General features: G+C 43.6%; 1 protein-coding gene across 2 annotated transcripts in view; it reads left to right on the forward strand.

Annotated features, from left to right (window-relative positions):
* Positions 1–16,833, forward strand: part of LOC121530876 (bridging integrator 3) — a 43,909-nt gene that overhangs the window by 11,672 nt on the left and 15,404 nt on the right. For both annotated transcript variants that reach the window (XM_041836188.1, XM_041836189.1), the window contains exons 3-6: positions 4,438–4,478; positions 6,270–6,331; positions 8,943–9,079; positions 12,872–12,912. In XM_041836188.1, coding sequence (XP_041692122.1) covers positions 4,438–4,478; positions 6,270–6,331; positions 8,943–9,079; positions 12,872–12,912 — 281 coding nt within the window. The remainder of the gene's footprint in view (positions 1–4,437; positions 4,479–6,269; positions 6,332–8,942; positions 9,080–12,871; positions 12,913–16,833) is intronic.

A 16,833-nucleotide genomic window follows, 5' to 3' on the forward strand; every position in this document is an offset into this window, starting at 1 on the left:
ACCAACATGTTTCAAGCAGACCACCATAGTCCCTGTGCCCAAGAACTCTAAGATAACCTGCCTAAATGACTACCGACCCGTAGCACTGACGTCTGTAGCCATGAAGTGCTTTGAAAGACTGGTCATGGCTCACATCAACAGCATAATCCCAGAAACCCTAGACCCACTCCAATTTGCATACCGCCCCAACAGATCCACAGATGATGCAATCTCTATCGCACTCCACACTGCTCTTTCCCACCTGGACAAGAGGAACACCTACGTGAGAATGCTATTCATTGACTACAGCTCAGCATTCAACACCATAGTGCCCTCTAAGCTCATCACTAAGCTAAGGATCCTGGGACTAAACACCTCCCTCTGCAACTGGATCCTGGACTTCCTGACGGGCCGCCCCCAGGTGGTAAGGGTAGGTAACAACACATCTGCCACACTGATCCTCAACACGGGGGCCCCTCAGGGGTGCGTGCTCAGTCCCCCTCCTGTACTCTCTGTTCACCCATAACTGCATGGCCAGGCACGACTCCAACACCATCATTAAGTTTGCCGACGACACAACAGTGGTAGGCCTGATCACCGACAACGATGAGACAGCCTATAGGGAGGAGGTCAGAGATCTGGCCGTGTGGTGCCAGGACAACAACCTCTCCCCAACGTGACCAAGACAAAGGAGATGATTGTGGACTACAGGAAAAAAAAGAGGACTGAGCACGCCCCCATTCTCATCGACGGGGCTGTAGTGGAACAGGTTGAGAGCTTCAAGTTCCTTGGTGTCCACATCACCAACGAACTATCATGGTCCAAACACACCAAGACAGTCGTGAAGAGGGCATGACAAAGCCTATTCCCCCTCAGGAGACTAAAAAGATTTGGCATGGGTCCTCAGATCCTCAAAAAATTCTACAGCTGCACCATCGAGAGCATCCTGACTGGTTGCATCACCGCCTGGTATGGCAACTGCTTGGCCTCTGACCGCAAGGCACTACAGAGGGTAGTGCGTACGGCCCAGTACATCACTGGGGCAAAGCTCCCTGCCATCCAGGACCTCTATACCAGGCGGTCAGAGGAAGGCCCTCAAAATTGTCAAAGACTCCAGCCACCCTAGTCATAGACTGTTCTCTCTGCTACCGCACGGCAAGCGGTACCGGAGTGCCAAGTCTAGGTCCAAAAGACTTCTCAACAGCTTCTACCCCCAAGCCATAAGACTCCTGAACAGCTAATCATGGCTACCCGGAATATTTGCACTGCCCCCCCACCCCATCCTTTTTACGCTGCTGCGTAAAAAGGATGGGTATTTATGCATAGTCACTTTAACTCTACCCACATGTACATATTACCTCAACTACCTCAACTAGCCGGTGCCCCCGCACATTGACTATGCAACGGTACCCCCCTGTATATATAGCCTCCCTACTGTCACTTTATTTTACTGTATATATAGCCTCCCTACTGTCACTTTATTTTACTTCTGCTCTTTTTTTCTCAACACTTTTTTGTTGTTGTTTTATTCTTACTTTTTTTGTTTAAAATAAATGCACTGTTGGTTAAGGGCTGTAAGTAAGCATTTCACTGTAATGTCTGCACCTGTTGTATTCGGCGCATGTGACCAATACAATTTGATTTGATTTGATTTGTATTTGTTGTCAATGTTTTGGCGTCAATCTGGTGGCAGTTGTGAAAAACGTAAATAGTTGGAAGAGTTGCAGAGTTAATTGAAAATAATTCCATTATTGATTTGGTACTTTTTTCATTAATTACGCTATTTTCTCTTGAACCATATGGTCAATCTACTAGAAACTCATGGACAATATGGACACAGATATAAAAATTTATACTACTGTATATATTAATAATTTGTAAAAAGTTGTTCAAGTATTAATTACCAAAGTTACGATAGATTGCCATATACTTTCTGTTAATTACCAAAATTACTAAAGATTCTGGTACCTTTAGTAAATTACCAGGAGCTTTTTGGGGAAATGAAGGCCTAGATAGATACATTTTCCAAAAATGTTCCATCTTAAAAATGAGGCATAAGTAAAGGCTTTGATTTCTGGATAAACAGATGGAAAAGGGGTCTACCAGAACGTCTTAAAAGGTATTAGGTATTAAAATTGTACAACATTTTTCTCCCCTATTTCGTGATATCCAATTGCTAGTTACGATCGCTGCAACTATCCAACAGTTGAGACACACTGCTCTCTTAACCTGGAAGCCAGCCGCACCGATGTGTCGGAGGAAACACAGTTCGACTGACGACCGAAGTCAGCTTGCAGGTGCCCGGCCCGCCACAAGGAGTCGCTAGAGCGCGATGAGCCAAGGAAAGCCCCCAGCCAAACCCTCCCCTAACCCGGACGGCTGGGCTAATTGTGCGCCGCCGTATGGGGCTCACCTGTGACACAGCTTGAGATTGAACCCCAGGTGGTAGTGGCGCCTCAGCACTGCAATTCAGTGCCTTAGACCACTGCGCCACTCGGGAGGCCAAAACACACTAATTTTGAAGTAAAGGCCCCTGACAACTAATATCAACACTTGTATTTAGTTTTGGAGAAATTGTTTACCTTCTGTAAGTTAATGAAATATTGCCTTGTGCCTTGTAATTCTGTTACCAAAACCCCACATGTCTTTAAGATATTTGAGGGAGAATAATAAAAGTTCACAGAAGTGCAATGGTAGACCTACCAATTAGTTATAGTGATTTTACTGATATCAATTTTGTTTATGAATTAAGTGATTAAAACTCGCAATTACCCCAAAATCTGTAACAGAATTACTGCAACTGAATTGGCTACAATGGGAAATCATAATAGTCAACAAACTACAATAGTCACCTGCCACTGTCCTCCCTTCCACTGGCATATTGTTATGTTCAGCTGATAATTGTTTTCTTTCTCTTTCTGTCGTCTGGTGATCAAACCAAGAGTGTTAAAACAGTCTGAGTCTGGACAACCCCTCTCTCTCTCTCTCTCTCTGCCTTTCTCTCACTCCAGTTAGTCACCTCTCCCAGCTCTTACTGACACCTACCCATGAGCCCGCTCTCTTTCCATTTACTTTAACCAGCATCCTCACCCACTGAGCACTGACCGACACCGGACAGCCATGGACATTGAAAAGTAGTTGTTGGAGATGCAAAAAGCACAAAGGAACCCTATTACATATGCTGTGGTCCTGTGAAAACTGACACCATTTTGGGATAATGTATGTGCTATCATTTCATTGTGTCTAGGAATTTATATCCATCCATCTCCACGATTATGTCTGTTGGGAAATGTAAATATTGGTGATCAATATCAGAGAGATTTTGTATTCTAGGTCTGATTGCTGCAAAAGAATATATAGCCATCAATTAGAAAGCCTCATATTCACCCTCAATAACAAACTGGTGGACTGAACTGTCTAGCTACATACCGTTGGATTTTGTTTATTATAAAATTAAACTAAAACCGGACGTGCTTGACGAAATCTGGAAATCATATGTTGATCACCTTGGGGAATGTGTTGTATAGTGGATGTTTTGTTTTTGTGTTGTTTGTGGGGTGCTGTGGAAAAACAATAAATAAATAGTTGAAATCAAGTCCACCCTGGCCTTGATGTTAACGTCCACAGACGGACTGGACCAAATCTGAACCTATCATAGACGTATGTTTTACAAGTTTGGATAGCACAGTATAGTGAGTAGAGCACAGTATAGTGAGTAGAGTATAGTACAGTCCAATACAATACAGTAGTACAGTAAAGAAAAGTAGCGTAGAGTGCAGTATATTGTTCTGTACTCTACTGCACTGTACTGAACTCTACTCTGCTGTATTGTACTGCACTGTACTCTGCTGTGCTGCTCTGTGATGTCCAAACTTGTGGAACATGAGGAGAATGACTTTCATATACATAATTATGCATTTCTGTGTAGTACAGATCAGGGACCCATGATGTAATTCCGTTACTGGGCGTAAATGCACTTCACTTACTATAGTTTAATAACCCAAATAAAAATGTTTTAAATCAAGGTGCCATGTCATAGCTGACACCCCATTCTTTCTGCAGAGATCTTTGAATCTTAATGTGGAACAGATATTTAAGAGTTTTTGGAAAACGTGGTTGCATAAAAACCTGAGGGACATTTTACTGTAATTCCGTTACCAAAGTTTGCATCTGCTCAGTTCTTCCACTTTTTAAAAAATGTCTGTGGAAATTGTTAAAAGTTGTCCTTGTTCATAGAGTTGTATGGTTTGTTAAACTTAGAAATCAATGGTTTCTGTTTGGCATACTGGCGTAATTCTGTTACTATGTAATTTACCTGTCTCTCCAATAGCAGGGATATTTAGTATTCATTAAGCACATGTTAGGACTATAATCGAAAGGAACAACATTTACTGAACAGACATGAACACACAGATGTTAATGTTGTATCTAACAATGAGTTTCAATGTGTTTTTACAGGTTGAAAGAGACTTCGAACGAGAATATGACAAGCTCCAAAAGTAAGTTTGTGTGGCCCCAAATGTTAAAGATTTCATTTGTGCTCTGTTTCACATATGTATTGACTGCATCATTATTGCAGCAAGAACCCTCATTGCAGACGAACACTGAACTGACACAGACTACAAAGCATTATGAGGGCTATTTTAAGTGCAGATATTCCATTGATTTGTAGAGGTGAACACACATGCATGTTATTTCTCAGGGCCTTTAGGCTTTCACATCAACATTTAACCTTGAAATAATTGTTTTAATGGGAAAGACAATGTTAGACCCAATCTTTCTCTCTTTTCTGACCCCTGCAGAACTGAGTTAGGATAAGTGTTCAAAGCATTCTCTTGCCCGAGACCTTCCGTTAGCTAGCACATAGAAGGCCCTCCCCTGCTGTGTGTCTGAGGTTAAAGAGACTCCCCGAGGGGCCTGCAGACTGAGTGAGAGCGCTTCAGGTTTCGTTGAGTAGGAGACATGGCACCACAATATACCTTACACATTTTACATTTTTAGTCATTTAGCAGACGCTCTTATCCAGAGCGACTTACATTTTCATACTGACCCCCCGTGGGAAACGAACCCACAACCCTGGCATTGCAAGCGCCATGCTCTACCAACTGAGCTACAGGGGACACATGATGAGTAAGAGGAGCAGGCATGTACAGACGTCTTGGCACTCCCCTGATCCATATCAGGAACTCTTAGTGAACGTCATTCTGCCATCTAGCTCTTTGAACTGTTGTTAAATTCAATATTTCTATTCATTTGAGTGGAAATATAACCAGTGTCATTTTAAAGACCTCTCGTGGTCTAATTTGGCAAATTATTTTATCATCCAATGCCTCCCATAGTAAGTCTAGCATCTCTAATCCCAGAGCAGTGTTTGTCTACCTGAGATCAGCTGCTGATTCCAAACTCCTATGGCGTTATACCACAGCAGCAGGGAGTGTAGAGAGGCTGGCTGTTGGCGGCAGTAGAGGGCAAACTGTTGGGTCACACAGGAGCGAGTAGCAGCAGCTGCTCCAGCAGGCATCCATTAACACCTTGTAGAAACGGACCTCTGGCTCACCTGGCCCACATCCAGAAGAGCCCTCCTTAGCCCTCACACTCTCCTGCCTCCCGTCAGCTAACACAGATTGGACAAGGAAATGGGAAAAGTGTTGTTGTTTTTTCAGTCCCCCTCCCTTAATGAATCCCTGAAAACTGATGTGACAGCAGCCTCCTGGGAGTTGCTAAACAGCCCCTCGTTTCCCTTAATTGATATAATGAACGGCACACGATTCAGCCTCCATACTCTCATAATTGCCATTTTAACACCCATCATTTGAATGAATGTGGAGGGATGATTGAAGACATAAATGCTTTTATGACTGAATTTAGTTGACAGAAACAAGAAGCAATCCTAGTATTTTGTATTAGCAAAAGGGAAGTCATAATAATGTGTTTTATATGAAATCAATGCAATTTTTTATCCTGTTGAATGTCCCAGTTTATAGGTTATGTTGTAGGTGTTTATTTGTAGCGTTCAGGTTGGACTGAGATATCCCAGTAAGACTGTCAGTGAAGGCTGTATAGGCATTAGAGGGGTTTGTTCAGGCTGGACATAGTGGACCCTTTTTCTGTACTCTCCCTCTACCACTCTGCCTACCCTAGCTGCTGAATGCAAACGCATGATCCTACTGTCAGTTTGCTCTGTAGATGCCTAACTGTACTTGGACCGATACTTACCAAATGTTATATGTTGTATTATTGTGATATCCAAGAACCTGAACTGAAAAAACTAAATTTCCCTTACTTTACAGGTTGGAAGATCAGACAAAGAAGCTCCACAAAGACATGAAGAAAAGCACAGAGGCTGATATAGGTGTGCTGTTGACAGTGTTTTATATTTTGGCCAGTCTCTGAATGTTTTTTCCCACTGATCATCTTTTCTTGTACAAATCTCCTTGACGTCATTAGCTTTCTCTCATTTAATTCATCTCTTTCACATGCTTGGCATACATTCACTGACACCTTAATTGTTGTTGCCTATCAGGTTTTTCAGGGACAATGTCTCTTGTGCAATTTTGGAAAATGGGGTTAGCCTATATTCAGTAACCCTTAAAAATAAGCAATGTTTCTCACATTCTTCCTACTCATAGCTTTTAGCCTACATTCTGTTTTACATTTCTGCTGCTAAGAAATATATGTATTTTTTGTTGGAGCTTTTGGAAATGGAAAGGAGCAGTAGCAGAAATTGCCTCTGGTAGCGATCTACTCTGAGGGTGGAGAGGGGAAGGATGGGGGAGTGAGGGGCTTCTTCATTTCCTCTGCTTTGTGCACTGGAATATGGGATGATGCCTCATCAAAGTATCAGAGCTGTCAACATCTCGTTATAATTAATTCATTCCATCTGTTGCACAGGTCCTTTCTCCACCAACTGCCACAAAACAACAAAGAGTGGACCTGCCTGCACAGCACGTTAGCACAGTGTGCTCCACACAGCGTTTCATAACGGCAATCATTTGTCAAGTCTATTTAAAGTAAGACAATGAAATTGTGGGCTCTTCTGAGGCAAGTCCACAAGTCTTCAGAGATAAATCTTTATAGAGTCAGGATATCACTGGCCACAAGCCATTTATACCATTGGCAACACAAATCGTAAAAAATCGAACACACTATGGAATTAAAATGTAACTGTCCAGTGAAAATCACACTTTTAAAAGTTCACATTCTGTTACCTCATACCCAAATAATGTTGTTGACTCGTTCAATACTCGTATTTGTGGCCAAAGTATAAATAGGAGAAAACACTTAATAAACCCCACCTCAAACTTGTATCTTCAAAAATGCTTGCTATTTAAGCAATAAGGCCCGAGGGGGTGTGGTATGGCCAATATACCACGGCTAAGGGCTGTTCTTAAGCACAACCCAACGCGGAGTGCCTGGATACAGCCCTTAGCCATGGTATATTGGCCATATACCACAAACCCCAGAGGTGCGTTATTGCTATTATAAACTGGTTACCAACGTAATTAGAGCAGTAAAAATACATGTTTTGTCATACCTGTGGTATATCAGACAGCATATCACGGGTATGAAAAAACATTGGCTGTCAGCCAATCAGCATTCAGGGCTCAAACCACCCAGTTTATAATTCCTCATAGAACATGATGTCATGTTGGCTCATTGGCTGAGTTGGCCAATCAGCGGTCTACTCGCATGAATATTTCTAATGATCGGTATACGCCCACACCATTTTGTTGTTGGGGGACACCCACACCATTCCAACACAGAAAAGCTGCTTTTTTAACACACTTAATTAAAAAAATTTGTAATGTGTCTTTACCCGATCCTAAGAGAGTGTGAATGAGGCCTCAGTTGAGTCTGATGTGGAGTGTTTTATTTTACTTTCCGTCTTATCAACTTCTCTGTGTGTCCCCAGTGCAGCTAATTTATTTTGACAGTGATGCGGTGATCCGATATGCGCTCTGTATCTAAGATAAAGTGGCAGGAGTGCAGATTAACAGTAATTGGCCTTGGCACTATAGAAACATTTGGACAGATTCCCAGTGCTTTTGTGAATATTCATCACAGCAGCCGAGCCCACCACCCTCTCGACTCCCTCCAACTGATGCTGCGCTGCTGCTCTAGCCTACTTTTCCTTTTCGTTTATTGAACTTTTGTGTCTGTCAAATGCCCACAGTGTCAGTCCTGGCACGGGTGCTCACCTCTGCTGCTAGCCATGCCCACCAAGCATGTCTGGGCCAAATAGTCAAACCAGGCCAAACATTAATAATACAGATTGTACAGGTAACTGCCAAAATAATGGGAACACTTGAGTAAATGAGGGATACAAAGTATATTGAAAGCAGGTGCTTTCACATAGGTGTGGTTCCTGAGTTAATTAAGCAATTAACATCCCATCATGCTTAGGGGAAGACTCATGTATAAAAATTCTGGGAAGGCCATTATTTTGGATACCATGGCTATAGGATGACAATACCCCCATCCACAGGGCACGAGTGGTCACTGAATGGTTTGATGAGTATGAAAATTATGTAAACCATATGCCATGGCCATATCAGTCACCAGATCTCAACCCAATTGAACACTTATGGGAGATTCTGGAGCGGCGCATGAGTGTTTACCACCACCATCAAGGAAACACCAAATTATGGAATTTCTTGTGGAAAAATGGTGTTGCGTTCCTTCAATAGTTTCAGACACTTGTAGAATCTGTGCCAAGGTGCATTGAAGCTGTTCTGGCTCGTGGTGGCCCAACGCCCTATTAAGACACTTTATTTAGGTGTTTCCTTTATTTTGGCAGTTACCTGTATGTTTCTCCATTCCTCTGTTCTCCATTCGGTAATGGCTTTCTTTTTTTCTTTCTCTATCTCTCTCTCCTTCCCTCCCTCCTTTCCCATTTCCCTCTTTTTCAGGGACAGTTTTACCATGGTAATACTAATATTCTCTGTCTGTTCTATGTCTTTCAGCCATGTCCAAGGCAGCAGTGAAGATCTCAGGGGACCTGCTCAATAACCCCCTGTGTGAACAGGACCAGGCCTTCCTGGAGTCCATGACGGCTCTGGACACAGCCATGAAGAGGATGGACTCCTTCAACCAGGAGAAGGTCAGTGTCAGGACCTGTCTGTGCTCCTCTCCCTCAGCATCACACCACAGCCGAGTTGTTCTCCTAGATTATTTTCCAAGTGGGGTGCATCGAAATTGTCTATTGAAACCAAAATAAACAATATACTCATTTAGGCAGGGGGCCTATACAATGGTAGAGGAAACCCTCCTCCAGCCTAGCTTTCACAGCTCTACCTATGGGCATTGTATTCAGCATTCTGACAGGTATGCCTCATACGCTCCCTCTCTTCAAACACTCAAAGGGCAGAAACCAAAAGGGTTTGGTTGGCCTAAGTGTATTTTCATCTTTGTCAATATTGCATAACCGTGTGAACGAGAAGAAAGAAATCTCACTCAGAGTCTCTTTTCTTCTCTTGTCTTCTTTTGAGAGCGTCTCCAGCAGCTCACTGGTCTATTAGATGCTCATCTTTGTCGAATATCAGAGAGCTGTAGATTGGATGCATTTGTGACTCATACTATGGAATAGCTTCACTTGGAAATGTCACAGGCTGTTTTAATGGGATCTGTTCTCTGCATGATCTTCCCCAGTCCCTCTCTGTGAGCAATTCTGCTTCTGCTCTCAGCTCCTTTATGTTATTTGCCATGTGTACTTCACATATTTGATTAATATCATCGCTGCAGGTAATTGCAAAGGAAATCATAGGGTTGGCATTGCATGTGTGTTTCTTCAGGGCATTGCACTGTGAGAGGCATCTCTGTTAAGATAGAGAAGTCAGTCACACAGGGAATCACACTGATCATCAAGAATGAAAAAAACAACAACATATGTACAAGACCTGATTCTACTACAACTTCAGAAGAGTGCTTTTTCCATTAGTGTGCTTTAGACTGGTTTTCCCAGCATCCTTTTATTTGCTGGTGGCTTTACCTTGAGTGACAATGTCCCTCTCTGTAAATATTCTGAAGATCTCTGTGAATTCCTTTCAAGCGCTCAACAACAAGGCATTCTTCCAGCAAAGACTGGACATGCACCACATAAACTGTGCTCAGATGTAATCAAGTTTTACAGTAGCCATTTGGAATGACTGGACAAAGTTAAGTGTGGTGACTGTGCTTGTGGTTCACAGCTTGTGACCTATGGTGGGTCTGTTCTTAGTGGTCTGCCAAGACGAACAGTTCTTCCATTTTGACTGTATTTAAGATGGAATGTCTTCTCAACCTTCTGAAGATTGGAAATGGGTAACATTTTCACACATTTTAACATCAAAATCTTTTCAGCTCAAATTCTGGAATCTTTACAAAAGCAGAAGCATTGCCAATATTTTCTACCCAATTGTTATGAAATGTAGACTATTAAGAGTATCCATTTTCAGTCTGCTATTGTCTTTCCTTCTCCACTTTCCTCTTAGTTAAACAGTGTCAGAACCCTAAAGGGAAGTTAACATCTCTTACTGTTCTCCTCTGAGTCCTCTTCCCTCTGACTACGCTAATAACCTTCATAACCTTCACCTCGGAACAACCTGGGAGGCCAGCTTTGCACTACACAGCACTCAGCTTGCTACTTGAGCTTTCCAAATCATCTTAAATGAGTTTTGAGCTGCGTTGAGTCTTACGGTCAGGAACAGCTAGATGTCAATGTGGTATTGTATTTTTTCCATCCCTGCCGTTTTGTAGGTCAGTAACAAAAGGTGCAGGTTTGCTCTACAGTGTGTAGGAGTGGAGGCGTTGACTGGCTCCATAGGGTGTAATTTCCTTGCTTGGCTTCATGGCCATGGTCTGCTGGACAGGGCTCCAGCCAGGCAGCGTGGAACCAAGTACACTTTCTCTCTTCTGGAGGCGAAGCAGTTAGAAAATAATACCAAATACATTATTCTCCATCAAATCGATTCTGGTTGTTTTTGCTTCATATGATTTTTAAGTGGCCTTCAGCGAGAGTTTTGACATGCAACCCTTCTGTTATTACAAGATGGTACTTGAGTTTAGAGGCCTCCTTTTTCAGCCAGTCTCAGTCAACAAGATGTTTGACATGAACATGTTCTGCTACAGTATGTCTGTCTGTGCCACATAGCTTGGCATTCGGTAAACTGGTTGAGAGCTGACGGCAAAGCAAAGCGTTTCTAGGCCCTTGGTTGGTTAGTTGGTTCAGTATTTTTGAATATCACCTCAGGAGTCCAGAGTTATTAAAGCCCAGCGCAGCTCACCAGAATCATACTACACAATCTCTCCCTCCAAGCTGGCTGTTCTTCCTTCTGACGGCACCACCAACGACTCAACTGCTCAAGCAAAACAGACACAAAAGCAACCACCCTTTGCTCTCCTTAGTGTTGAGACGAGATGATCCGCCGCGGGGGCTGCGATTGAGCGAGCGGATAAAACGTGCAGGGATAATGAAGGCAGCAGTGGCCCAGGCCTGTGTGTTTATTTCTGGGGCTGAGGAGGGCGCGCAGCCCCCCGGCACACTGCTGCTGAAGCCGAGCCCCAGTGAAAATGGCGGCTGAGCAGTAGTGGATGCTCCGTTTGGCGGGGTATTGATTTCCTCCGCGATCTGCGTGTATTTTTGGGAGGCCTGTGTGCCGGGATGACCTCTGCCCCGTGACTCACTCACGGAGACTGCTGCTAGAGCGCCGGCCTCAGGCACTGCTGGGCCTCAGTGGAATAGTTCTGCCCCCCCTCTCTGTGGGAAAGGGCAGAGGGTAGAGGGCACCAGCATGCTTAAGCAAATGTGGTGGTGTTGTTCTCCCTGCTTACTGCATGCACTCACCTCGGCAGCAACGCAGCTTCAGCCTTTTCTCTCTCCCAGGGAGGGGGGATGGTGTGAATATGTAAAACAGAGGAAAATGTGAATTCCCATGTTCTTATTTGTTATTGGTTCTCTTATTTTCCCTCAAACTGCCTTTCGATGCTCTGTTGGTGTGTGTCTGTATGTGTGTGTATGTATATTCTCAGAGACTGTCAGGGCATTGACAAAGCTTTGCTGTTGTACAGTATTTGTTTCTTATGTTCTGTGATTCACTATCCTTCCAATAACTAGTGAATGATTGATTAGTTGTACTAGGCTCATTGTTCTCATGTAGCTGTCACTTCATTGAGTTGTCTTGCCGCTTTTATTTCTCATTAAATGTTTTTAGCGATGCTCTTCACTGGAGTTGTTTGCCGGGTTAACTTAGCGCTCTGTCAGAGATGTAGATCTACGAGTCATTTTGAATCTGCAATGTAAATTACTCTGTAAACTTTATTAATTGTGTGCCAACTTCTGTCGATGAGACTTTGGCGCCCGGGCTGGAGGCCTCGAGATGAGATGTTAATTTACTTCCACTTAACAAAGCCCCCCTCCCTCCCTTTTGGCTCCGGCAACGAGAAGGAGAATGCAGGAAAATATAAACTGTTATTGTTAAAATGTTTGTTTGCAAAGAACTTTCATCTTGTAAGGCAGCCCACCCTCCGCAGGATTTGAAATCAGTGGGGCTTTGCTTTCATGTCCATCCCCTGACAGTTGCATCATTTTGTATTGTTCAGCTCGATGAATATTCAGGGCTTTCTCCTCGGGGCTTGTGTACAATAAAAGAGTCAAAGTCACAAAAGTTTCTTTGCAACCCGCCTCACCTCCCTCCCCTCTATTGTCTTGAGTGCTCTGTTTGAAAATACACAATTGTTGATTGTTTGTGTGGATGTTTTATCATGCTGTTAATGAGTGGGACTTGGAGCTATTTTGTTCAACTTAAAGTAATTCACTTTGACAACAAATTTCAATTAATAAAGAAAGACATTCACTTTCATTTAAGAGAAGTACTGTACTTTAAATTAACGTTTGACCGTGTCTGTTCGTCCATAGGTGAACCAGATCTCGAAGACGGTGGTCGATCCTCTGAAAAAGTACGTGTCTATCTGGACCTGCACCTCTCTCATTGTCCGCATATTTTTTATACATCACAAGCAACAGCTGCTGTGTCTTAAAGTTGCTCTGTCTGTAGAGTGGGAAGGAGCACACACTAAAGGGGAGTTGGACCTTAGCACTATCTCCAGAAGGCTCTGTAATAAAGCATAGTAGATAGTAAAACTGGACTGGGGAGTGAATGGGGCTGCTGTGGTGGTGTGTCTGGAAGAAAGTTTACTTGGCTCTCCTTCCCTACACTCGCCCCCGTCCGTCCCAGCACTACACTACACACACACACACACACACACACACACACACACACACACACACACACACACAGTACAGAGGCGGTAGAGGGAGTGGCCAGGCTGGGAGCAAGGATCCCACCCGTCTTCCGTAGTACTTGTTAAGGTCCTGCTTCCTCCTGCTGACCCCTCCCCGGAGGCAGTTTTTTGGAGCGGGGTGTGTGTTTGAAAAAGAGAGACGCAATGTGCTTGCCAGTGTCTGTCTGGTGAATTTGTGTGTGTTTTAACTTTTGTTTATAACATCAAATCGGTCTGAAATCCCTGCTCTTTTCATATCAAACCCTTGACAAAGTGAAAACTTTGATGGAACATATGAATGCTATGAGTTAGTGTATGTGTGCATGTGCTATTGGTCTCTTCCTGGTGTGTTCTGGTGGTGGAGCTGTGACAAGATGGAATGGTTCTAATTTCCTCTTCCTGGTGGGTGGCAGGCGGACGTGTGGGCAGGCCCTGAATATGGCAGAGGGCCCAGCTTCCTGGGCCAAGGGCAGGAGATTGGCTGGAGAGCAGGACTGTCTCAGGACAGTACACACACACCGCATTGGACAAACATTTTGGGGAGTCACTATACTAACAGGATGGGCTCTGAGGCCAGATGAAGTTAGTCACTCACTTATATGAGATTGAAATAAGTCAGGAAGTAGTAGGTTTAGTCCTGCATGCATAAACAATGGTTTAAGATGGGGAATACAAGCCGTCAGCCCTTTTGCTGTTTATGGCTTTGAAGCACAGCGTAATGTAATTAATCATCAAAGTATAGAGGACTTATCTATTAAGCCATACATTAAGCTTCCATTAGAAATACAATTCCATTAGTCCACCAGTAACTGAATGTTAATCATTGTTTCTTAAGTCTCAATACTGTTTTTGTGTCGATCTGTAAGAACGTGTGGAATCTTAAATGGAACAGAGAATGGCCTGAGCCTGGAAAGTCTCTTAATGGAGGGTTTTATTTGTCCCTTCAATGGGCTGTGTGTGTACGTGCCGGCGGGTGTGTATTCACATTTAGGCCACACTTAGTTGGGTCATTAACACTCACTGTATTAACACATCCAGGAAATAATGAGCTCAAAAAGGTCACTCTCTCCTCCCCACTCTCCCTTTCTTTCTCTTCCTCACGCTTTCTCTCTGTCCCTCTCCATCTCTCTCCCTCTCTCTTTATCTGTCTCCCTCTTCCTCAGTCTCTCCCTTTATCTGTCCCTCTCCATCTCTCTTTATCTGTCTCCCTCAGTCTCTCCCTTTATCTGTCTCTCTCCCTCGCTCTCTCCATACCTCTCACTCTTTCTCTCTCTCAGTCCCTCTCTCTTTGTCCCTCTCTCCTAGCCATGAATTCCATCCATTCAGCGGGGTCAGTGAATGACATCAGTCTGTTTATGTGGAGGGAGGGGGGTGCTGTTATCTGGGCCTCCTAGCCCAACCCTTTCTGCTCCATTGCTCTTTTGTGTGAGACTCAAGGCAGCCCTGTTGTAAGACCTGTGCTCTGGCCCAAGCAGTAGCAGGGCAAACCAGCACTGCTCCTTTAACCTAGCAGGGCTGGGGAAGAAATTGACTGCCCCGACACTGGTTCATTTACCCTGCTTTGGGAGTTACTCAAGGTGCTGTTGGATTTCTGTCATTGTCAAATAGTAGCAATTAGATGTGTTTAAGGGGGTGACTCAAAATGACGTAGCCTGTAAACTAGCCTACGTTTTAATTTTGAGTCACATAAATATTGTTATGTTTTTACGTTCAGTCAAGACTCAAGCCAACACATTTCTAACCCCCACAAAACTTTCTCAAAAGCCTTATCTGGGGGGTTGTCTACTCTTGCCTTTTATATCTGGTGTATCAGGTATCTAGCTTGCGTTAGTCCTCTCACGTTCGATCAACAGAGACTAAGCATAAGGCATGTTGCGGCAGAGCAAACCTTCCCTCTATAAAACAGGTTCTGCTGGCACATATTCAACATACTGTCTTTACCCTTTTAGTTTACACAAAGCTTAGCCTAGCCTACACAAGACACAACAAAAGCATAAACGCAACATGCAACAATTTCAAAGATTTTACTGAGTTACAATTCATATAAGGAAATCAGTCAATTCAAATAAATTAATAAGGCCCTAGTCTATGGATTTCACATGACTGGGAATACAGATATGCATCTGTTGTTCACAGATACCTTTAAAAAAAGGTAGGGGAGTGGATCAGAAAACCAGTCAGTTTTCTGACTACAGTGGGGGAAAAAAGTATTTAGTCAGCCACCAATTGTGCAAGTTCTCCCACTTAAAAAGATGAGAGAGGCCTGTAATTGTCATCATAGATACACATCAACTATGACAGACAAAATGAGAAAAAAAATCCAGAAAATCACATTGTAGGATTTTTTATGAATTTATTTGCAAATTATGGTGGAAAATAAGTATTTGGTCAATAACAAAAGTTTCTCAATACTTTGTTATATACCCTTTGTTGGCAATGACACAGGTCAAATGTTTTCTGTAAGTCTTCACAAGGTTTTCACACACTTGCTGGTATTTTGGCCCATTCCTCCATGCAGATCTCCTCTAGAGCAGTGATGTTTTGGGGCTGTCGCTGGGCAACACGGACTTTCAACTCCCTCCAAAGATTTTCTATGGGGTTGAGATCTGGAGACTGGCTAGGCCACTCCAGGACCTTGAAATGCTTCTTACGAAGCCACTCCTTCGTTGCCCGGGCGGTGTGTTTGGGATCATTGTCATGCTGAAAGACCCAGCCACGTTTCATCTTCAATGCCCTTGCTGATGGAAGGAGGTTTTCACTCAAAATCTCACGATACATGGCCCCATTCATTCTTTCCTTTACACGGATCAGTCGTCCTGGTCCCTTTGCAGAAAAACAGCCCCAAAGCATGATGTTTCCACCCCCATGCTTCACAGTAGGTATGGTGTTCTTTGGATGCAACTCAGCATTCTTTGTCCTCCAAACACGACGAGTTGAGTTTTTACCAAAAAGTTATATTTTGGTTTCATCTGACCATATGACATTCTCCCAATCCTCTTCTGGATCATCCAAATGCACTCTAGCAAACTTCAGACGGGCCTGGACATGTACTGGCTTAAGCAGGGGGACACGTCTGGCACTGCAGGATTTGAGTCCCTGGCGGCGTAGTGTGTTACTGATGGTAGGCTTTGTTACTTTGGTCCCAGCTCTCTGCAGGTCATTCACTAGGTCCCCCCGTGTGGTTCTGGGACATTTGCTCACCGTTCTTGTGATCATTTTGACCCCACGGGGTGAGATCTTGCGTGGAGCCCCAGATCGAGGGAGATTATCAGTGGTCTTGTATGTCTTCCATTTCCTAATAATTGCTCCCACAGTTGATTTCTTCAAACCAAGCTGCTTACCTATTGCAGATTCAGTCTTCCCAGCCTGGTGCAGGTCTACAATTTTGTTTCTGGTGTCCTTTGACAGCTCTTTGGTCTTGGCCATAGTGGAGTTTGGAGTGTGACTGTTTGAGGTTGTGGACAGGTGTCTTTTATACTGATAACAAGTTCAAACAGGTGCCATTAATACAGGTAACGAGTGGAGGACAGAGGAGCCTCTTAAAGAAGAATTTACAGGTCTGTGAGAGCCAGAAATCTTGCTTGTTTGTAGGTGACC

This window comes from Coregonus clupeaformis, chromosome 18 (genome assembly GCF_020615455.1).
Source record: "Coregonus clupeaformis isolate EN_2021a chromosome 18, ASM2061545v1, whole genome shotgun sequence".
Lineage (NCBI taxonomy): Eukaryota > Metazoa > Chordata > Actinopteri > Salmoniformes > Salmonidae > Coregonus > Coregonus clupeaformis.